Genomic DNA, 20,207 nt, shown 5'->3' with positions numbered 1-20,207 from the left:
AGTTTTCATTTTAGTTGTTTTTATGTTTTCATGTACTCCTGCAATTTGTAATTCTACTTGGCTTCGTTTACTTTCTTTTTTGTTTTTTTTTGCCTGAAAATATTTCGGCGAAATAGTTGTCTGCTTATCTGTTGTCGGCTTTAGTTTAGTTGTTCGATCTTGGAATCGTTTTTCTGATGTTGCGCTTGGTTTTTGATTTACTTGGCGGTAATCAAGTGTGTTTACCAATTGGTTTGTTGAAATTTCTTTTTTCTTTCGTTAAGAAAGTTATTTCCAAATTTATTGGATAAATTTTAGTTTTCTGAGAAACTTCTACCCAATTTCAAAAAAGGAGTATGCAAAACCGCCTACTCCTTTGTGTGCCTGCAAACCCCTAAGAGTCTCGTTTTACTTGAACCTTATGTCTACCAGCTTTGAAAAAGTGTCTCCGGAAAATTTGACCTATTTTTTTGAATTTTTTTTTCGTTTTATCGAAAACTACTTCTGTGAAATCTGAGGTTTTAGTTTCAATGAAAAAAAAAACAGTTCTGAAAAATTCTTTGCATGAGGGGCTACGCCCAATTTTCTACACATAAAGTTATGGCCCTTGGAATAGTCAAAGTTTTCCTTTTTGACCATTTTCTGAATCATTTTAACTTTTCTCGAATACTAAACGCTCAAATCTGATATAATGGGATCGCAGAAGATAACGGATAGTGGAAAGTTCTCATGATTGAGCGGCCACTCATAAAATTTTGTACAAAAAAAATTCTCGCTATCGAAAAAGTCGAAATTTTGATAACTTGAGTTTCTTTATCTTTTTGAATATTCTCGAAAATCGAAAACTACCGTGCCATATCTGGGATTTGTTGTCAATTCAAAAAACGAGTTGCGAAAATCTAATTGCTTACGCGTCTACCTCAAAATTTTTCTAACATCAAAACTATCATTGAGAAATTCAAAATTTTGGTGTTTTCGATCGTTTTTTATTGGGAATTTTGACTTTTCTCACTAACTACCCTCTCAAATCTGAGATTTTGGATGCCATCGAAATTACAGGTTGCTTATATCTCTTCTGCATAAGCGGCTACTCTTTTTTTTCACACAAAAAGCTATGGTTTTTGGAAATGTCGAATATTTGATTTGTTGATCGTTTTTTAGACTTTTCTCGCTAACTATACTGCCAAATCCGATATCATAGGTTTAATTAAGACAGCAGGTTGATAAAATTCTACCTCTATAATTGGCTAGACTCAAATTTTTTTTTATAAAAATTTATCGACTCAAAACAAGTCAACGTTTTGGAAATTTCTTCTATGCGAAAACTACCGTGCCAACTCTCAGGTTGCTGCGTTCAATTGAGAAACTCGATTTTGAGAATCTTTTTTGCTTAAGAGTTCACAACCTGCTTTTTGCAGAAAAGAAGTAACGTATTTTGGAAAATTTGTTGACCATTTTTTGAATTTTTAGAATTTTTTTTTTACTTTTCTTATATTTACACAATCAAATATGAGATGAAAAGTCTAATTGATGAAACTGATTGCAATAATTGTTCCCACAGAAGCGGCGACTCCTGTATTTTTTGGTAAGAAAAATGTTATCTCCTTGGAAAAACTGATTATCTTAAATTTTTTAAACTCTTCTCACTTAATTTAGAAGAAAAACAACTAAGGTTTTGGGCAAAGTCCAACTTTTGAAATCTCATTTTTCGCTCCGCATCAGTATGAAAAATTCATTCAATATCCAACACGTACCTCCAACTATAGCTGGGACCCTAGTTGTTTCTAATCATTGGAAAAATTTTTCCATCATCACTTGGAAAAATTTTGGTTCATCTTGTTTTTTTTCAACATTTAAACTCTTTTCTTGACCTATGTTTTTTTGTTATGCTTGTGTTTTATCGCAAGTAGTGCAAAGCTCCGCTTCGCCTCTGTTTTGAAGGTGCTTTTTTTGTTATTCTATTGATTGAAAAAATGTATTTTTGATGACTACAAACAGTTTTAAAACTAAAAAATTCAGACCACTTGTAACCGGAATCCAAATTACGGCTGAAATGGCATTAAAATGCTGCTACACTTAAACCCCTACGCGCTTACTTTGATCTATCCAAAAATGGTACAACAACACCCATTAAGCTTTAGTTCCCTGCTACCCCAGTAAATTGGTCGGAAGATAAACATTGACAGAGCGTTAAAAAGCAAAGAAGAAGTTAGTCGAAATAGAAAATGCATCCAAAAAATTATGTAAACACCACTCGATAGGCAGGCAATTAACTGTTTTCTTAGTGTTTTACTAGACGAGAGATTTTTCGATAAATTTTCTAAATTGAAAGCAAACTTCCCCTCTTGAAGTTAAGTTTTTATATATTTTTTAGGCTTGTCGTTTGCACAATTTTTTGTCTGCTAGTTTTTGAAGTAGTTAGTTTATGTTTCATCAGTTAAGTGATTTAATTTTGCCACATTTAAGTTTTAACTGCCCTCCTATTCACCTTTTTAAAAAACAAAAGTATTTAAAGCTCTAAACTTCAAAATTTTTAAGCTGCTTTTTTGTCTTGACAACAATCTCTTTTTTTCGCTCAAGGGAAATTAACCTTATACTGTCGGCTCAGCTGCCACTCGACAAAACTTTCAAAAAAACTCACGCCGGCAATTGCGTTCATTATGTAGCGAATATGGCAGAACAAAAGTATGTCTGGAACACTATTCGATAAACATGGAAAAACTAAATAGCAATCACTTTAGTTGGAACCAATTCTATTCCTATAATTTGATCTCTAGCGAGATCTCTATCAAAGTTAAAAGCAAAGCAAGGATACCTGGTAATTGTACAAGTAGCACAGAAAGTTACGATCGTGGTCTGTAAAACGCTACACAAAAAAAAAGTTTTTTTTTTTGAAAATAGTGTTTTTTCAGTGGTTTTATAAAAGGATCTGACGTAAAAAAATGATGATTTAGGCATGTTCGATAGTCCTAGTAAAAAATCAGATTAAACAAAAAGAGAAAAAATCAAAAAAAAAGCTTAAAAAATTCAAAACTAACTTTTTATTCAAATTTTTTTGCTCTTAACTTATGGAAATTTTTGGTCCCAAAAATGGCAATAAAAACTCGGCATACACTAGGCATAAATAAGCTGTTTTAAGCCTGCTCGCTTGCTCGCTTAAAAATTTTAAACCACTTTCTCGATACTGAGAAAAATTTTTGAAGTTTTTAAATGTCATTCAAATCAAGATTGAAAGGGCTTTAAATTGGTATATCATTCGTCATAACCCGATGATTGTTTGATTTGCGTGAAAAACAAAAGGAAACAAAAAGCAGAACAACTAAAACACACCCAAATACAAAGTTCATCCTTTTTTTTTAAAAAAAGTTGAACAAAAAAAATCCATGACATTGTGTCTGACAATGTTTTTGTTGAATAAAACCTGTTAGAATGGCATTGATCTACCTATAATTTTCTCAGCAAATTTTGATAAATTGTTCTCTGTTTTCTGATGATCTTCTCCAGGGGCGGATCTAGGATTTTCTCGAGAGGGGGGGGGGAATTTCAAAAAATTTTCCAAACTTTTGACGACCTTTTTTTTTTTTTAGGTCGACCAAATTGATTTTTCGAGCTCTCCCAAAGCACTGTTTTGCCCCTATTTTGGCAAAGTTTTCTGCGCTGCAGGCAAATTTTTGAAAAAACAGTCAAAAAAGCCGTTTTTGGGCACTTTTTGAAAAAATTTTACAAAAAAAATAGCGCTTTTTGGCGCGCGCTCCCCCTCAAAGTTAGTATATATTGGCGCCGAAGGCGCCTTTAGAAAAATTTTAGGGTCGGTCGGCCAAAAAGGGATTTCTGAAAAGTATCAAAGGGGGGACCTTTGGGTCGGCAGGGGGTCGAATCCCTGAGGGGGGGGGGGAGTGCGTAAGCCCCCCCTAAATCCGCCCCTGATCTTCTCACTCTTTCCTATTTGCCAATCAAGAAACCAACCGCGTATTCACTACACGACAATCGAACACTTTTAACCTTTTTTAGTTTTGACTGGTTGCGTTTGAATTCAATTTGTCAGTTGTTTATTTTTCTTGTTCAGTTTTTCATTATTTTTTAATACGTCTAGTACGTCATTAGTAATTCATTAGTACGTCTAGCGCTGAATCAAATACCTGGAGTTTTTAGGAAAAGAATATAACATTTACTATTTATGGGAATGTCTGAATCTTCACCCGATAACTATGGAAATGTCTGAATCTTCACCCGATAACTGACATAAAATAAGACTTCTGGTATCAGAGCAAAGTTTTAGAATTTCAGACAACTTTGTAAAGAAAAGTCGTCTTATGAACCAAAAAAATCTTATGAACATCCTTCCGACCTCGATAAAAAACCGCAACTATCTGATTAAAACATTTCAAAAATTAACCAAAAACAACTTGTTTGGCATGCTCACGTCGGCGCAGAAAACTGAGTCAAAATAAAGTCTTTACGGTGTTTTAAAAGATCTCGGAAAAGTTTTTTTGTCGATCTGGAAAAAAATCATCAAAAAAATCTTATGAACATCCTTTCCACCTCAAGAAAATGCTAGATTCGGTAAAATGAGCACTTTAATTAACTCAAATTAACCAGGATAGTCGCAACATTAAACCCCAATAAATTCATGAAAAGTGATTACAGGTGAAATATCTTTTAATTTTGAGCTCAATGCATCCATATTTTTCAGATTCTATTTTTAAAAATTGGTCAAAAATTGCTTCTTAGAATATCAAAACTTGTCTGGAGATAGAGCAATACCAAGCCCAAATGTCCCGTCATTTTTTAAAGTCGTAACAATATGCGAAAGCTCAGATGAGTGAAAAAATGAGTACTGCAATTTTATTGAGTGGTTTTTTGCATATTATATCATCATTTTATACACCATACGTCTATCTTCTATGCTTATGTTCAGCCTATACTTTAGTCAAAGAGATAATTGTTCCAACAGTTTTACCAAATGTGCAATACTCTCCATTCATCGTGACATGTAGTTGACGGCGTAGCCTAAAACGGTTCGCTGGTGCTGGAAGTTGACAGAAAAGAACAATTCTTCGAGTGAGGCGCGTATTTTCGTATGCGTAGATCGAGAGTAGTGTTTTTTGTCCAGGGATTCCACGTGTAATTGAAAAACTTGGGGTTTGCACTCGCATCAGACGGAGGCATCAGGGGCTGAACTTGTTTCATTTCCCAAAACTTAATTCGCTCCAGGATGTTTTCTTTTACCGATAGATATTTCTTGTCATCTATCAGGTTGTAGTACTCGCAAGGGTCGTTTTCGATGTCATACAAGCATTCATTCAAACCACTTTTCTCCGAGAAGCACCTGAGGTCGACTTTCCGTGTACGAGGCACCGGTTCGCATGTTATCTGAGAAGGCGTTGTGTTTGGAATCATGGTTTCATTGGCGCCTGGACACTCTCCAGGAGCTTGGTACCAGTCGTCGAAATTCTTGTTGAAGAAGTCATTCGGGTTTAACAGATATTTATACTTGCCAACTCTCATGCCTTTTGAGCATTCGGCTGGATCGAAGTTAATGACAAATTCCGTTCTTGGCGATGTTACATTATTGCCTGTCAAAACGTTTGTCATGTCATAGCTGTCAATATCGTCTAAATCCGCAACATTTCCCCCTGCAAAGCTATAGAGAGTCGGATACCAATCACTGATATGCATCATTTCAGTAGAAACTTGCCCTGCTCGGTTTTTGATCGGTTTCCCCCAAATGAGTCCGGTAACTCGAACTCCCCCCTCGTAAAGAAATGCTTTGACTGACCTCAATGGGAAGTTACTTCCCCAGTTGTCAAACTGTCCGTTGGCTGTTCCACCATTGTCAGAACTGAAGATAATGATTGTGTTGTCGAGGACTCCTTGAGACTCCAAAGATGCTCTGACTTGTCCTACAAGCGTGTCCATTTCTGACAGCATGCCCAAATACTTTCTGCGCTGAACGTGATAAGTTCCCTGTAAACATTTAAATGAAATGGCACCCACTAAAAACAACCCGATGTCAACAAAAACCATCTTGCTGTCTTTTAAACGCGTCTAGTAGTTTCTGACGTTTTTTGAAAGATTATATGGTTTATTGTACTCTACCACTCCTCATAGAAAAATTGTTCTCTGGTGAAATAGGACGTTTTACTATTTTGTAACACTGAAAAAACTATTTCATTAAACTTAGAGTCATCAGGCCAAATTTACTTACAATTGAGATTTTACAAATTCTCAAGGAACGTTCGAATCAAGCGTATTGCAAATGAAATTTTTAATCAATAGAAATACCAATGAAAATTTGTGGAGCAGACGATCAATAGAACCTCAATGGAACGATCAAGGAGACGATCAAAAAAGAGACGATCAATTGAACCTACCGTCGCTTTCTTTTCTGCATCTCTCGGGACTTGAACCGGGTCATACCTTTGGGCTTGGTGGGGTGCAGTGATTGGCAGATACAGAAAGAGAGGCTTGCTTTCGAAATCATGCTCTGATATCAACTTGGTGGCCCTTGCTGAAAACGCACGCGTTGAGTAAATGCCCATTTCGTCCACTAAAATTGTCCGGTTAAATTTTCCTATGTCCAAGTGCCAGTCCAGTCCGAGATTTGCCTTCTCTCCGTCCCAATGACTCCAGAAGTCACCCTTGGCATTGTAGAGTCCATAGAATGTTTTGAAACCCCGGAATGTTGGCAGATATCTAAATGAACATGAAACTATGATGAGAACGGAGTTGAGACAATAGTCCAAACTTTTTGTCAATTTAGGAAAAATTTGATAATTTGGATCAGGGGTGAATCTAGGATTTTCTCGGTGGAGGCATTTATCAAAAAGTTTTCGAAAATTTTGACGAACTTTTTTAAACTCAATGGAGATATTATTTGGAGAACATTTTCTGCACCACTGGCAGATTTTCAAGAAAATCAGGCCAAAAAGCCGTTTTTAGGCAATTTTTTGAGATGCCGTTTTTTTTTGGCGGGCGCTCCCCTCACAGTTAGTTTATATAGCGCCAAAAGCGAGCCCTAAGAAAAATTTTAGGATCAATTGGTCGAGATTGAATGTCATAAGATAGTACTAAAAGGGGACCCTTTGGGTGCTGAAAGGGTCAAATCCCTGAATTGGGGGCAAACCATCTTCCAATTCAGCACCTGATTTGTATCCGCGCATAAAGTATAGACCAGAATAAGATCCTAACAATTTAATTAATCTTAACTAACGTATTACGATTTTCCCAGCATAAAACAATTTTTCCAGACTCTTCACTAGCATAAATGAGTTTTAAGAATGGGTGCCTGACGCCAAAAAACGGTTATAGTGCAAAAACTTATAAATGTAAAATATTGAGTTGGGACTGATGGTCTAACTCATAGAGTAATTTCAGATAAGGTACACCGTCTGCTCGTCACGCTATCTTATTTTCGGCCGGATAGATTCGTGCAACTTCTTAGTCTAATACTGGTCCTAATCTTACTCTTATATCTCTTAGTCTCAATAGATCTAGAGTATACTGGTTTGTTACGAGTTGGTCTCTTAGAAAAGGCAACTAAGCTGTAAGTTAAATTCAGAATGCTCTGGTGCTGAAATTACAAGTATTTTCAGCACTTACAAATAAGTTGGTTGTTAGTTGAGTGGAGTATGATTGTTTAGTCTTCAATATTTTATAGGGATAAAATATCTAATTTATAACCAATAATAATATACAGTTTGGATCAGGTTCCACCCATCCGGGTTTTACAGAGTTTTTGAATCTTTTATCTTCTATCTGTAATGAAGGACGGATGATGATCGTTGGTATTTGGCGAGCATCATTTCTTCTCCGAGGTCTTCTTCCAATACCAGGGAGTTCTCGTATTGTTCGGAATGATGGCTCTGATCTATTGAGTCGTAGAGACATTTCAATTAAATTATTGTCGTATAACATTTTTGTGAATGTTTTTGTCTAAGTCTAATCTATTTTTGTTAGTTCTAAAGTATTCTATTGCTTAAGGTCTTATTCGAGACTTATGGTCGTACCAGATGAGTTGGGACTGATGGTCTAACTCATAGAGTAATTTCAGATAAGGTACAACGTCTGCTCGTCACGCTATCGTATTTTCGGCCGGATAGATTCGTGCAACTTCTTAGTCTAATACCGATCTTAATCTTACTCTTATATCTCTTAGTCTCAATAGATCTAGAGTATACTGGTTTGTTACGAGTTGGTCTCTTGGAAAAGGCAACTAAGCTGTAATTTAAATTCAGGGTGTTGAAACAGCACCCTGAAGTAGTTTCAGCACTTACAAATAAGTGGGTTGTTAGTTAGGTGGAGTATGATTGGTTAGTCCTCAATATTTTATAGGGATAAAATATCTAATTTATAACCAATAATAATATACAGTTTGGATCAGGTTCCAATATTATTGCACAAGTTGGAAAATGTTGATGACTTTTTCAACAATAATGTTCAAATCACGCCTAAAATGGGGCACCATCTAAGGCAATTTTATTGGATACAATCTCAATGAGCTCAAAAAAATCAACTATTTCACGTGGGATGCCTTTGAAAAGCTATCGGGGATTGTCTTAAGCTCAAAATTACAAACTTCTTGAAGATATCGGGTTTTGCTCAGGGCAATTTCAGATTATTCATCCGCGGTATTTATCCGCATCCAAAGCACTTAATGGTTCCGAAATCTGTGTACTAATAGATGTTTATATATATATATATATGCATGCGACGCAGAAAGTTTGGCCAAAACAGCGTCTTTTTAGTGCTTTAGGAGAGCTCGGAAAATCAATTTAATTTAATCGACCTAAAAAAAAAAGGTCGACAAAATTTTAAAACATTTTTAGAAAATCCGCCCCCCCCCCTCGAGAAAATCCTAGATCCGCCCCTGTATATACATATGCTGTCTCACCAGCGGATTTAGGGGGAAGCGGTAGGAGGGTCGCATACGCCCCCTTTAGGGATTTGAACCCCTGCCGATACAAAGGGTCCCCCTTTTGTACTATTTTGAGATATCCATTTTTGGCTGACGCCATTTTTGCCTTTGGCGCCAAAATAAACAACTTTTGAGAGAGCGGAATTTTTTGGTCAAAATTTTTCAAAAAGGCTCTAAAAACGCCGTTTTTGGCCTTTTTTCAAAAAGTCGCCTCCGGCGCAGAAAACTTGGTCAAAATAAGGTTTTGTTATGATTTTGCAGAGCTCAAAACATCAAAATAGTTGACCTAAAAAAAATCCGGCCCCCACATTTGAAAAAGTCCTAGATCCGCTAGAAGTGCTGTCTACTGCTCCTTCATGAAAAGAAGCATTGGTTAAAACCAATACAACCTTACAATCCGACTGCTAGATTACTGAAAAACAAAAGTTGACCCCTTGGATCAAAACCTTAAGTGCTTAATTTAAAAATTCAAACCCGTACAAGTTTAGTAAACGAATTATCTCGTTAAATTTGAAAAATCGCAATCCAAGTGAATCCTTCTTATTTCAATTTCTTGTAGTTGCTGGTAATTTTTTTCTACTTCCGGACCACTAAACTTGCCTGATTTTATACGCTTCTTATTTAATTATAGATATAACAGGTCTTTTTTTGACCTTCAGTGTGATCCACTCTTTCGGAGTGATTTCGCTCGCTTTTTATCTAATGTCTTAACAAATAAGTATTTCACTTATTTTCATTTATTCTTAATTCTTGTCAGTATTTCAGCTATATCATTACAAAATTTTGTTATTTTGGCTGACCAATGATAAAATTTTTCGAAGGGTGCCTGTAGCGCAAATATACTTTAAAAATTGAAGTTGGAGCACGAGGTCTATAACGTCACCTATCGAACTAAATTTGTTGCACAAAATATCCGGAGACAAGCACTTAAACAAGTCCAAATTTTAAAGCTGATCAAATGCAAACAGTGGTCTCAAAAAATGCCTCGAATCGTAAGTTTTGTTGGCTCACAAAAATTTGCAATGAGAGATAAAATTTTATAAACTGAGCGAAAAAGTCAGAGAAAAGAACTAGGATTTCGAGCTGCTCGATGTATCAACCATTTGTTTTTGCATTCTACATCAGTAAAAAAAAATCATCTAATAAATAAATTGCCGAATATTTCATCTGTAAAATTCATTTTTCTGTGATCAATGAAATTTTATCTGAAAATACAACAAATTCGTTGTCAGTCAGGAAGATAAAAAATCAAGTATGCAACACTTTGTTCTCACACAGAAGAAATGCCTTCAATAGGGGGACTAGAATAAGCAAGAGTGGTGTAATTTATCTACTCACTCTTCTGCAAAATATCCTAGATGCCACTTGCCGACTGCGTGGTTCTCATATCCGAGATCGCTGAGGTGTTGGGGAAGAAGTTTCATGTCCAGGGGTACACCTACTCTCTGATCGTTGCGGATCATCGCAAACTGCAGACCTGTCCTGATCGGGTACCTACCTGACAGGTAAAAAACTATTAGAACACTTGATTCAGCTTGGAATCTTCTTATTATACGCACATCAAGGTTATGGTGAAAATTTAGTAGCTTCACAAAATTCTTTTTTCTTTTAAATAAAAAAACCGAAGCTGAATTTATTTATTGGACACTTTGAATAAATTTATTGAAGTTTAAGGTGTTTCTTTGGCTTCTCCCGGGAAACTAGAGAGTTATTTTTTGCGACTTCTGATAGAAGAAAAACTTTTGACGCATTTGATCTCTTCTTGCACAATATTATTGTTCCGACTTTCGATACGAAAGTAACGGAATATTTGTGCTCAGGGTGGGTTTTTTTTTTTCTTCAGACAAATTTCGACTTTTTAACTAGCCATTTTTGACCGAATTTTTTTATATCATTCAAAAGGTATTGTTGTCCTGAATTTAAATTTGAAAAGATATTTCACCTGTGATTTTTTTTCGTAAAGTTATGAGGGTTTAAAGATTGCCGTTTTGGCCATTTTGACCACTTTGGGACAATTAACGCGCAATATAATTCGCGCTATTAACGCGTAAGCGGAGATTTAATCCGTCTTATAAATCGTTCCAAATTGGTTAAAAGAAGCTTATTTGGCATAATTGATGTGTTACAAGGAACGAAAACTATCTTTTTGTACTTTATATGGCGCGTGGGGGGATGACTTTCATAACAAATTTCAAAATTTAGAAAATTTTTTTTTCATTTTATTTTATTTCATATAATGTTTTTATGTTATTACTGCTGCTCCATAAACCTTCAAAAGCAGTCGGAACATCAGGCTTCGCCCTGATACAAGCAGTCTTGTTTTCTTTTAAAAAAATGATGATTATGTGATACGGGGAAGGGATGAAACAAAATCAAGCTCTTTTACCAGACCCCCTGCGTTTTTTGTCATTTTTATTCACATTGTCTAAATATTAATATAAAACTTGGCATGTAGTTGATTTGGTAAACAATCTAATTTTGCACTTGCATGGAAGTTCATACAAATATTGGTTACACTGTGAAATTGACGTTTTTATCTGGCTGGGAGAGGAGCAACAGTAGAAAAACTTGAGATCATTATTTATTAGCGAGAGCAGCTGGTTGCTGTGCAAGTTGACCAAATCTTCTGACCACAGTGACAAATGACGACAAAATCGGCAAGTTTGAAAAAAAGGTTAATTGAAAAATATATTTTGTCGATTTATCTTATTTTCTTTATTTTCTCCAAGTGGACGAATTTATCTAATATTTCTCCAAAATAAAACAATTGTTATAAAGTGAACATCCTAAAAAACTGCCTCAATCATGGTATACAGATCTCTTTAAACCAAATTGGAATCTATTAAAGATTAAAATCATTACTACCGAAATTTGCTAAAAATTGATAGCAGCTGTTTTTCTTCCGACCATTTTATAAATGTGGAGGAACTTTGTATTCGGGTGCCATTTACTTTTTATTTTCTTCACGCAAAATCAGGTACAAAAAATATTCATCCGAATGGTTTGAAGGATATATAATGATAAAGCCTTTTCAGTGGGAATTTGGACGTCATTTAAAAATTAATAAAATTTTTTCTCCAGTATTGAGAAAAATCGGTTTAAAATTTTTGATTTTTCGTCCAATTTCCAGCAAGTAGCAAGTAAAGCGGGCGATCATGCTTATTTATGCTTAATGTAGGCCGTTTACACTCGCTTCTTTATGCTTAACTTTAGTTTTAATCGAGCATAATTAGTTTTTGGGTCTTTATTAACGCCTTTTTGAGAATGCTCTGCATGCTTGTTTTGAAAAAAAGCTGTGCATGGATAGCTAAAAAAAAGAAGATTTTTTTTTATTTTCTTAATGTTTGATTTTTAGAATTGTTGTCTAGTTTGCCTGTTTTACTATGGCTTTCGAATATGCCTAGGTTGTAGTTTTTTGTTTAGATTCTTTTATCACACCACGCAAAAAAAACGACACTAATTTGAAAGAAATAAGTTTGTGTTTTCTATGATGGTCGGAATTTTCTGTACTATCTTTGTTTTTCAATTGTAGCCTGTCAGTCGTGAGAAACAAATCATTATCCCATCATGATACATCACAGCAGATAAGCTTATAGACTCTTTTTCAGTCCCCCTCTTCGAGTTTTTTGGAAAATTAATATATGAAAACTTACTTAAAATGACTTTTCATGTTATAAACTGCATTGAAAAGTGTCAGCGTGAACCAGGTGAACAAATTTTCACAACATGTTTTACATGCAAAATGCCGTTTGAACAATTTTTGAACACCTTTAATTTGAAATTTTAAGAGGGGGTGAGAAACTGGAAAAGAGCCAGTTTATACCACTGAAAGGAAGCAAAATTTGGAAAAAAACAGCGGTTCAACACTGAAAAAAATATAATTGCACTGAAATAAATCGGTTATTTAAAAATTACTTGAGAAAATCAACTGAAACAAGGACAGAATTAAGCAACTAAAACATGCCGAAAGTCATACTGAGCTTACGAAAACTAGCCGAAAACCAACAGTAAATTTTTTGCCAAAAACAAAAACAAAAAAATGGTAAAAACAAAAAACTTGCATGGCTTGTTGGACTCTTTTTCCTCCCCCCCCGTCCTCACATATACACCAATTTTATGTTGTAACGAGGAGGTTTACAAGGTTAAGTATGGAGACCAAATATGTTTGTCATAGCCTAATTAGTCCGCATACCAATTTTTGTAACAATCCGATCATGTGAACAAAATTTTACTAATAAAATTTCGCTGGTGGGGGAAAAGGAAAAAGAGCCGCTTGTTGAACTGAACTTCAATTCAAATCAAGTTACTTGCTAATTAGAAATTTATTTGAAGTTACTTTCTATATTTTATAAAATTTCAAAATTTTAACTCAGCTTACTTTGATTCAGTTTTCCAAAGCATTTGATACCGTTGTTGCAAACTATGGATTTTGTTGGGTTTGTATTTTAATTGGTTTTGAATTTTCCCATTATTGCAAAAACTGGCAAGCCAACAAATTGGGTAACTTCATCCGGCTCTTTTTCCAAACCCCCCACCCCCGCGCAGGAACATCAATTTTATGTTGTAACGAGGGGTTTTAAAAAATTATAATGAAGACCAAATCAGCTTGTCATGGCCTAACTAGTCCACGTGCCAAACTATTTGTAACAATCGAATAAAGTGAACAGAAAAAGTGCCTATAAAATGTTTGGAGGAGAAAACAAAAAGAGCCATTGTGAAGTTCTTTAAGGTTCTATAGTAGGTCCACTGCTATTTTTGGTTTATATCAAAGACTTGTCCGATTGATTTGATCATTGCAAACAAACTATAATTTCAGACGACTGCATCATTATGAAATCAAAGAATTCTTTGTAACAACATAAACTAGACTGCAATTGTGTTGAAGATTAGTTCAATTAAAAAAATGTTAATGAAGACAAGTTTATAAAATTTGCCTTAATTAAGAAATGAGCTGAGGTGAAATTAATTAATAAAATTCCAGACATTGATCAGAAAAAAGTGTTAACTACATGAAACTAATGTCTGATCTCAGGAACTTTGACAACAGAAAATCGGCAAGGCGTCTTGGATTTGTTTTTGATAATAGTTTGAATGGCTCTTTTCCAGTTTCCCCCCTTTCAAATTCAATTTTGAAAAGCTTAATTTACGTTGTCCAAATGCAATGAAATTTGGCATGGTGAACAAATCGTCAACTGTGAACAGATTTGTTCTTCATGCTTAAAAGCGTAACATCACGCATTTAGCCGTAATAACACGTAAACAAACAAAAAGTTTGGTATTTTGAAAGGGGGGAACTGGAAAAGAGCCGTTTGAATTGTAGCGATTATGTGGAAAAAGAAAATCGCAAAAACATAACTTTCCGTTCTTAGACTTAGATTGTAATTCAAGCAGACGAAATTAATGTAGATCTACTGCATTTTAAATTGGGTTCTTCATTTGGAAAATTTGTATAACTCTGATCAGTTAATCTTAGAACGTGATTTTGTCAGGAATTTTGACGTAACGCAGATAAGAAGTATATTAAGCGACCGATGATTAAAATAATAACGGATAAAAACAAAATTTTTTTTGGACAGACAGTAACTAAAATCCAAGCAGGCAGTCGTAGTGACTCGTAGAATAAAAAGTTTGAGTCCACTGAGCGACAGTAAGCAAGAGCAAGTTTGCCTGGTGCCCAACCCTAACAGTCAAAGTTCAGTGATTTTAGGCCGGAGTTTTTCCATCACACGAAGAGGACTATGTGTGAGTGTATTGTTGGGTTCACACTGGACACACCGGTTTCAATCTATCCTGGAAGGAAACCTAGCTACGCTCTGACGATGGGGACGAATTATGCGGAGACGTTGAAACTCAGGTAGCATCCAGTAAAGACTGTCCTAATCATGCAACTAGAGATCTAGTTTTGAGAAGAATTAATGAATTTTGAGTTTTTTCAAAAAAATATTTTCATTGAAGTCTGAGACAGACGAAGGTTTTCCAAAAAATTGTACGGAGGGAACTGGAACTGAACCAAGCTTTGACCGTTCGGCTCTTTTCCAAATCCCCCTTTGATGTTTTCTGAAATTCAATATATAAAAGCCTATTTGAAATGACTTTTAATATTATAAAATGCGTTAAACGTGTCAGCGTAAACAGTTACACAAGTTTGTAGAGCATTTATAAGATGCAAAATGCCGTGAACTATTTTGAAACTGTTTTTTTTTGGTAATTTTACGAGGGGGTGGAGAACTGAAAAAGTGACGCTCTCTCATCATTTTCTATAGATTAGCGCCATAGACGGAGAAGAAAATATTTAGCATTTGGTGGCAAAAACGGGTGCCGTAAAATAGGTGTGTTGAAATTTTTGGGGAGAAGGCACCTTCCTAAATCTGACTGTGGGAAGTAGGGTTGAGCTGAGTCTGAGGGCCATTACGTAAAAAGGGTTCTTACAACGTTTCTCGGCTCTTTTTAAACGTTTCTCGGCTCTTTTTCCTCCCTCCACCGCCTGCGAAATTTGACAAGTAAGCAATTAGAAATTTTGGGCTCTTTTCCAGTTCCCCCTTTCGGCTCTTTTTCCTTCCCCCCCCACCTGCTAATTTTTATATTTGAAATTACTAATCACTGTCCGATTGTCATGAAAATTGACATGCAGACTAATTAGGCCATGACAAACATATTTGGTCGTAATAATTAACCTTGTAAAATCCCTCGTTATACCATAAAATTCATGTTTGAGTGTGGTGGGGGGGGGGGGAAAGGAAAAAGAGCCCCCCTTTCAAAATACCGAGTTTTATATTTGTTTTACGTGTTATTATGGCTAAATCCGTGATTTTTTCAGTTTTCCCCCTTCCCTTTCAAATTCAATTTTGAAAAGTCTATTTAACGTTGTCACAATGCAATGAAGATTGGCGTGATGAACAAGTCAACAATTCTGAACAGATGTGTTCTTCATAATTTACAGCATAACATCACGCATTTAGCCATAATAACACGTAAAACAAAACTAAAACTCGATATTTTGAAAGGAGGAAACTGGAAAAGAGCCAGATCGGACAATGTCATCAGAAGCTTTTTAGTAAAAAATTGCAGGTGGATGGGAAAGGAAAAACAAATTTTGTTCACATTGTTCGATTTTGATGAAAATTAACATACGGATAATTTAGGCCATGGCAAACATATTTGGTCTTCATAATTCAGGTTGTAAAACTATTCGTTGCACCGTAACATTGATGCTCGTGTGAGGTGGGGGGAGAGCCTAGATTTGTTATCCATACCTTACATCGTACATGTTCGTGTGAGGTTAGGGGAAGGAAAAAAGCCCGGTTCTCACATGCAATTTACTATATGAACAATTTTTGGTCCAATGTACGATGTAAGGTATGGATAACAAATCTAGGCTCTTCCCCCCTCCCCCCATCTCACACGAGGATCATTTCTATGGTGTAACGAATGGTTTTACAAGCTGAATTATGATGACCAATTATGTTTGCCATGGCCTATTTAGTCGGTATGCCTTTTTTCGTAGAAACAGACAATGTGAACAAAATTTTTAGTTTAATTTACTGTAAAACTTGGCAGGTGGGGGATGGAGGAAAAAGAGCCTTAATCTGTTCGCAATTTTCAGTCTGTTCACCATATTAAGTTTCAAAGCATTTGTAGAGCATGCAAATGTCTATCATATTATCCGTCACAACGTTAGAATATTATTCTGAATTGGAATTCAATTGTGGGTGGGTGTAACGTCGGGGATGTAACGTGGAAAAGAGACCATTATGAAATAACTTAGAGGGGATGTGAAACTGGCAAAAAAACTGAGGGGCTACAAGTTTTGGCTCTTTTCCAGTCCCCCCTTTCAAATTCAATTTTGAAAAGTCTATTTAACGTTGCTACAATGCAATGAAATTTGGCGTGGTGAACAAATCGACAATTCTCAACAGATTCTTTCTTCATACTTTACAGCGTAACATCACGCATTTAGCCGTAATAACACGTAAACTAAATTTGAATCGGTATTTTGAAAGGGGGGACTGGAAAAGAGCCCAAGTTTTGAGTAAAAAATGGAAAAGGGGGTTAAAATTTGTCATGTAATTTACCAGTCATCAGTGCTGCCCTACTAGGCGAGCACACCGGTTGCGCATAATAATTGTTCAGAATCAGACCCTCTTCCGCCAGCTTGTCAATATTCGGTGTCTTCACTTGCCGACTGCCGTGGAAGCCAACATCATTCCAGCCTAAATCATCCGCTAGTATGAACACAATGTTCGGCTGCGTGGCATCTCTTCTTGTTGAATGCTCAGAAGCGGTCGCAAGTGATGAAACAGCGAGGACGATAAGAGTTACTAAGGTAGTTGAGGCTTCTCTCAGCAGGATGCTTCTCGAGCACATATTTTAGTGGAACTTTTCTTATATTTTATTAATGAAATTAAATTGGAACAAGGTTTTTTTTATTTATTTACATTAAAAAACAAAAATGCTGTGAAGAGCAGCAATTCAAAGGAAAAAAACGACTTTCTAAAATTTACTGCCAATTAAAATTCCGGGAAATTACGATGATGACTCACGGCAACATTGGCTCTTGGTTCTTTTTCTTGGCTCTTCTTTCTTGTCCTGTACCTCGAATTGATGTAATGATCGGTTTTACAAACTTAATTACGTTGTTCAAAAAAGTTTGTCATATTTCAATTATTCCTGAGATAAGCTTTCATGATAAACACCGGGAAAAGTGAACAATCATTTCATTTTAAAAACTTCACAGCTGAAGGTAAGAAAAAAAGAGTCTTTTTCCCCACCTGCGACTTCTTGCTTTTCAAACTTGAGAAAAAAACGTCAGCTCTTTATCATTCCCCCCTCCCACATTTCAATTTCCCAATTTTCTCAGTTGTCTTACAAATTATTATGACTGTCTGCGTGATGTTACGTATTGTATGAAGAATAAATATATTCACAATAGTTAGTTTGGGCTTTTTTCCTTTTCCCCCCACCTGTAAGTTTTTTTTAATACTTGTTCACATTGTTCGATTGTAATGAAAATTGACATGCAGACTGACTTGGCCAAGACTAACATATTTGGTATTTATAATTAACCTTGTAAAACCACTCGTTAGACCATAAAAATGATGCTCGTGTGTGGTGGGGGAATCGGGAAGGAAAAAGAGCCCAGTTTGTTCACCATGCAAAATTTCATTCCATAAATAATAAGAAGTGTTCAAATACCACTGCCATACTAAAACTAACTAAGATAGGTTAAAAGAATAAAAAGTAATAGGTTGAACTAAAACTGACTTTTGTCTAAAGAGAACATATAGTGCCGCAAAGTCCAAAGGATTTCGGTTAGAATACAACTGACAAGTATCTAATTAGTTGCTAGAGTTCAAAGTTATTAGAATAAAACCCACGATCACAACATTCTCCAATGCAGGAAAAGTTTATATCTGCACGTGAAATAAGTAGTCAAAATCAAATTGGATTTAACCACAGAGTCTGTGCCCACATAGTCTTCCTACACGTGTCCCAATGTTCTTTATCTAATGACAATATTAACTCTGAATTAGCATAATAGAAACATTTGGTGCTGGGGGCATTCGTTTTTTGACTTTGCGATGGTGATGTGCCCGATGTTCTACTTGAAAGTGATGGTCCTCCTGCATTTGAGTCCTTCATTTGGATTGGCGAGTTTCTCTTTCTTCTGCTAACTCAATATTATTAACGTATTTGGAATGGTTGTAAGCTTAACTGAGTGCAGGGTCCGGTTTTCTCAGAACGTGACCATTATCGAGAGTTACCGCATGTTTGGTGTCTGAAATGGGTTTTTCCACCAAGGAGTTTAAGGTACTGTTGACCTTCCCTGCTATTCACGGTCTTCCTCTTCCATTTACTTCTTTGAGTGAAGGGGTTCGACAACAAAGCTCTCGATGCGAGCTGCATTGATTTGTCCGTCGGGTCGCTCTCGTAACCTTTATTGTCTGGTTTGGTCTCCTCCAAATAGCCCTGCTCCATAACATCGTCTTGGGCTTTCTTTCGTCATGATTGACTTCCCTTTATCTAAGTCAACCACTTGTGAAACTAAAGTTTTCCAGAAGGCGTTAGGCGATCTGATAAAATGTTTTAAGAAGGGTGTGCATCTAATGGATGGTAGCTTCGTTGAACGAAGGTTCCTTATGTTTGTTTTTATCGATTGCTGCATTCAAAGTTCGTTTGGGCTCGTTGAACGAAGTTGCCATTAACTTCACTTTGACAGTGTGAATTAGACGTTATATGACTCCATTGATCTGTGATCTCCCACCGTACATAAAATTGAACTAAAATTATCCTTCTTAGAAGTTCTTAAATCGTTGGAAAGAAAACACGATCCAAGGTCTGCTTTGATTGTTTTCAGAAATTCATGTAAACTGCAGTAACCCGTCCGAAATGTATTGAAGAGGCTGAAGTACTATTTACCACTTTCGCGGAAGGAAATTTAGTAAATCCATCAATGCATAAAAGTAAAATCTTTGATGTGCACCAATTTTTATCCAACGGACCTGCGGATTCCAGGTTTTATTTCTTTGTTAGCTTCCGATAAATCTAATAAATTCTGAGTATTAGCCGAACCCAAAATAATTTTAAGTTTCTAAACGGCTTTTATACGCTGGGCACAACTTTTTCCTTGGTGTTAAGTTTTTTGGTATAATTGAGGCCACCAAATGTTCTCCGCCAGTGCTCGCATGCCAAACTAATTTTTTCTTGGTCAGCCTCAATCAGTAGTAGTTTATTTGAGCGATGGTCGATAAACACTAATGGGGATGATGGTAGTTTTAACTCATCCTCATACGTCGTAAGTAATTTCTGATGGATTTGGGACATAATATTGTTTTAAATTTTTTGTTTTTTTTTCTTGTTTTTCTGAAAGTTTTGATAATTTTAAAAAACGTATAAACAAGAGGTTTGAGAAGCTTAAAATTTTTCTTCCTGTTTTAAATTTGATAAACAGGATGATTAAGATAGTATCAAAAAATAATAAATGAGATTTGTCAGATAAGTTATTTTGTTTGATAATAAGTTTGGAAAAATGTAGAGGATTGCAATGGTCGTAGAAGACTCTGAACGCGAGTGATTAGAATTGCAAATTCGAACTATGTCTGTGACGTTATTATGAACATTCGCAAAGAATAACCGCTGGTTGTGTTGTAAATTTTCATTCCTTCCGACCATTGGATATATACAATCCAATCTTGTGATACTGTTCAAACTGTGTACATCCACTAGAATACTAATCAGCAAATTGTTCTTTGTACAATTCTTCTTTTTTCAGTCACTATTTACTGGAAGATAAGTTTTCTGAAATCTGGTTGAT

The 20,207-nt window shown here is 35.7% G+C and overlaps 1 protein-coding gene across 1 annotated transcript; it reads right to left on the bottom strand.

Annotated features, from left to right (window-relative positions):
• Positions 1 to 4,989: 4,989 nt before the first annotated feature.
• LOC134839236 (arylsulfatase B-like) lies at positions 4,990 to 17,260 on the bottom strand. Its single transcript, XM_063854723.1, has 4 exons — positions 16,969 to 17,260; positions 10,235 to 10,394; positions 6,354 to 6,675; positions 4,990 to 5,946 (listed from the first exon to the last, which is right to left on the bottom strand). The coding sequence occupies exons 1-4, from the start codon at positions 17,258 to 17,260 to the stop codon at positions 4,990 to 4,992; spliced, it is 1,731 nt and encodes a 576-aa protein (XP_063710793.1).
• Positions 17,261 to 20,207: the final 2,947 nt, after the last annotated feature.

This window comes from Symsagittifera roscoffensis, chromosome 1, assembly GCF_963678635.1.
Source record: "Symsagittifera roscoffensis chromosome 1, txSymRosc1.1, whole genome shotgun sequence".
NCBI lineage: Eukaryota > Metazoa > Xenacoelomorpha > Acoela > Convolutidae > Symsagittifera > Symsagittifera roscoffensis.
The sequence above is the reverse complement of the archived record's forward strand: the minus strand, read 5'-3'. Positions and strand labels throughout refer to the sequence as shown.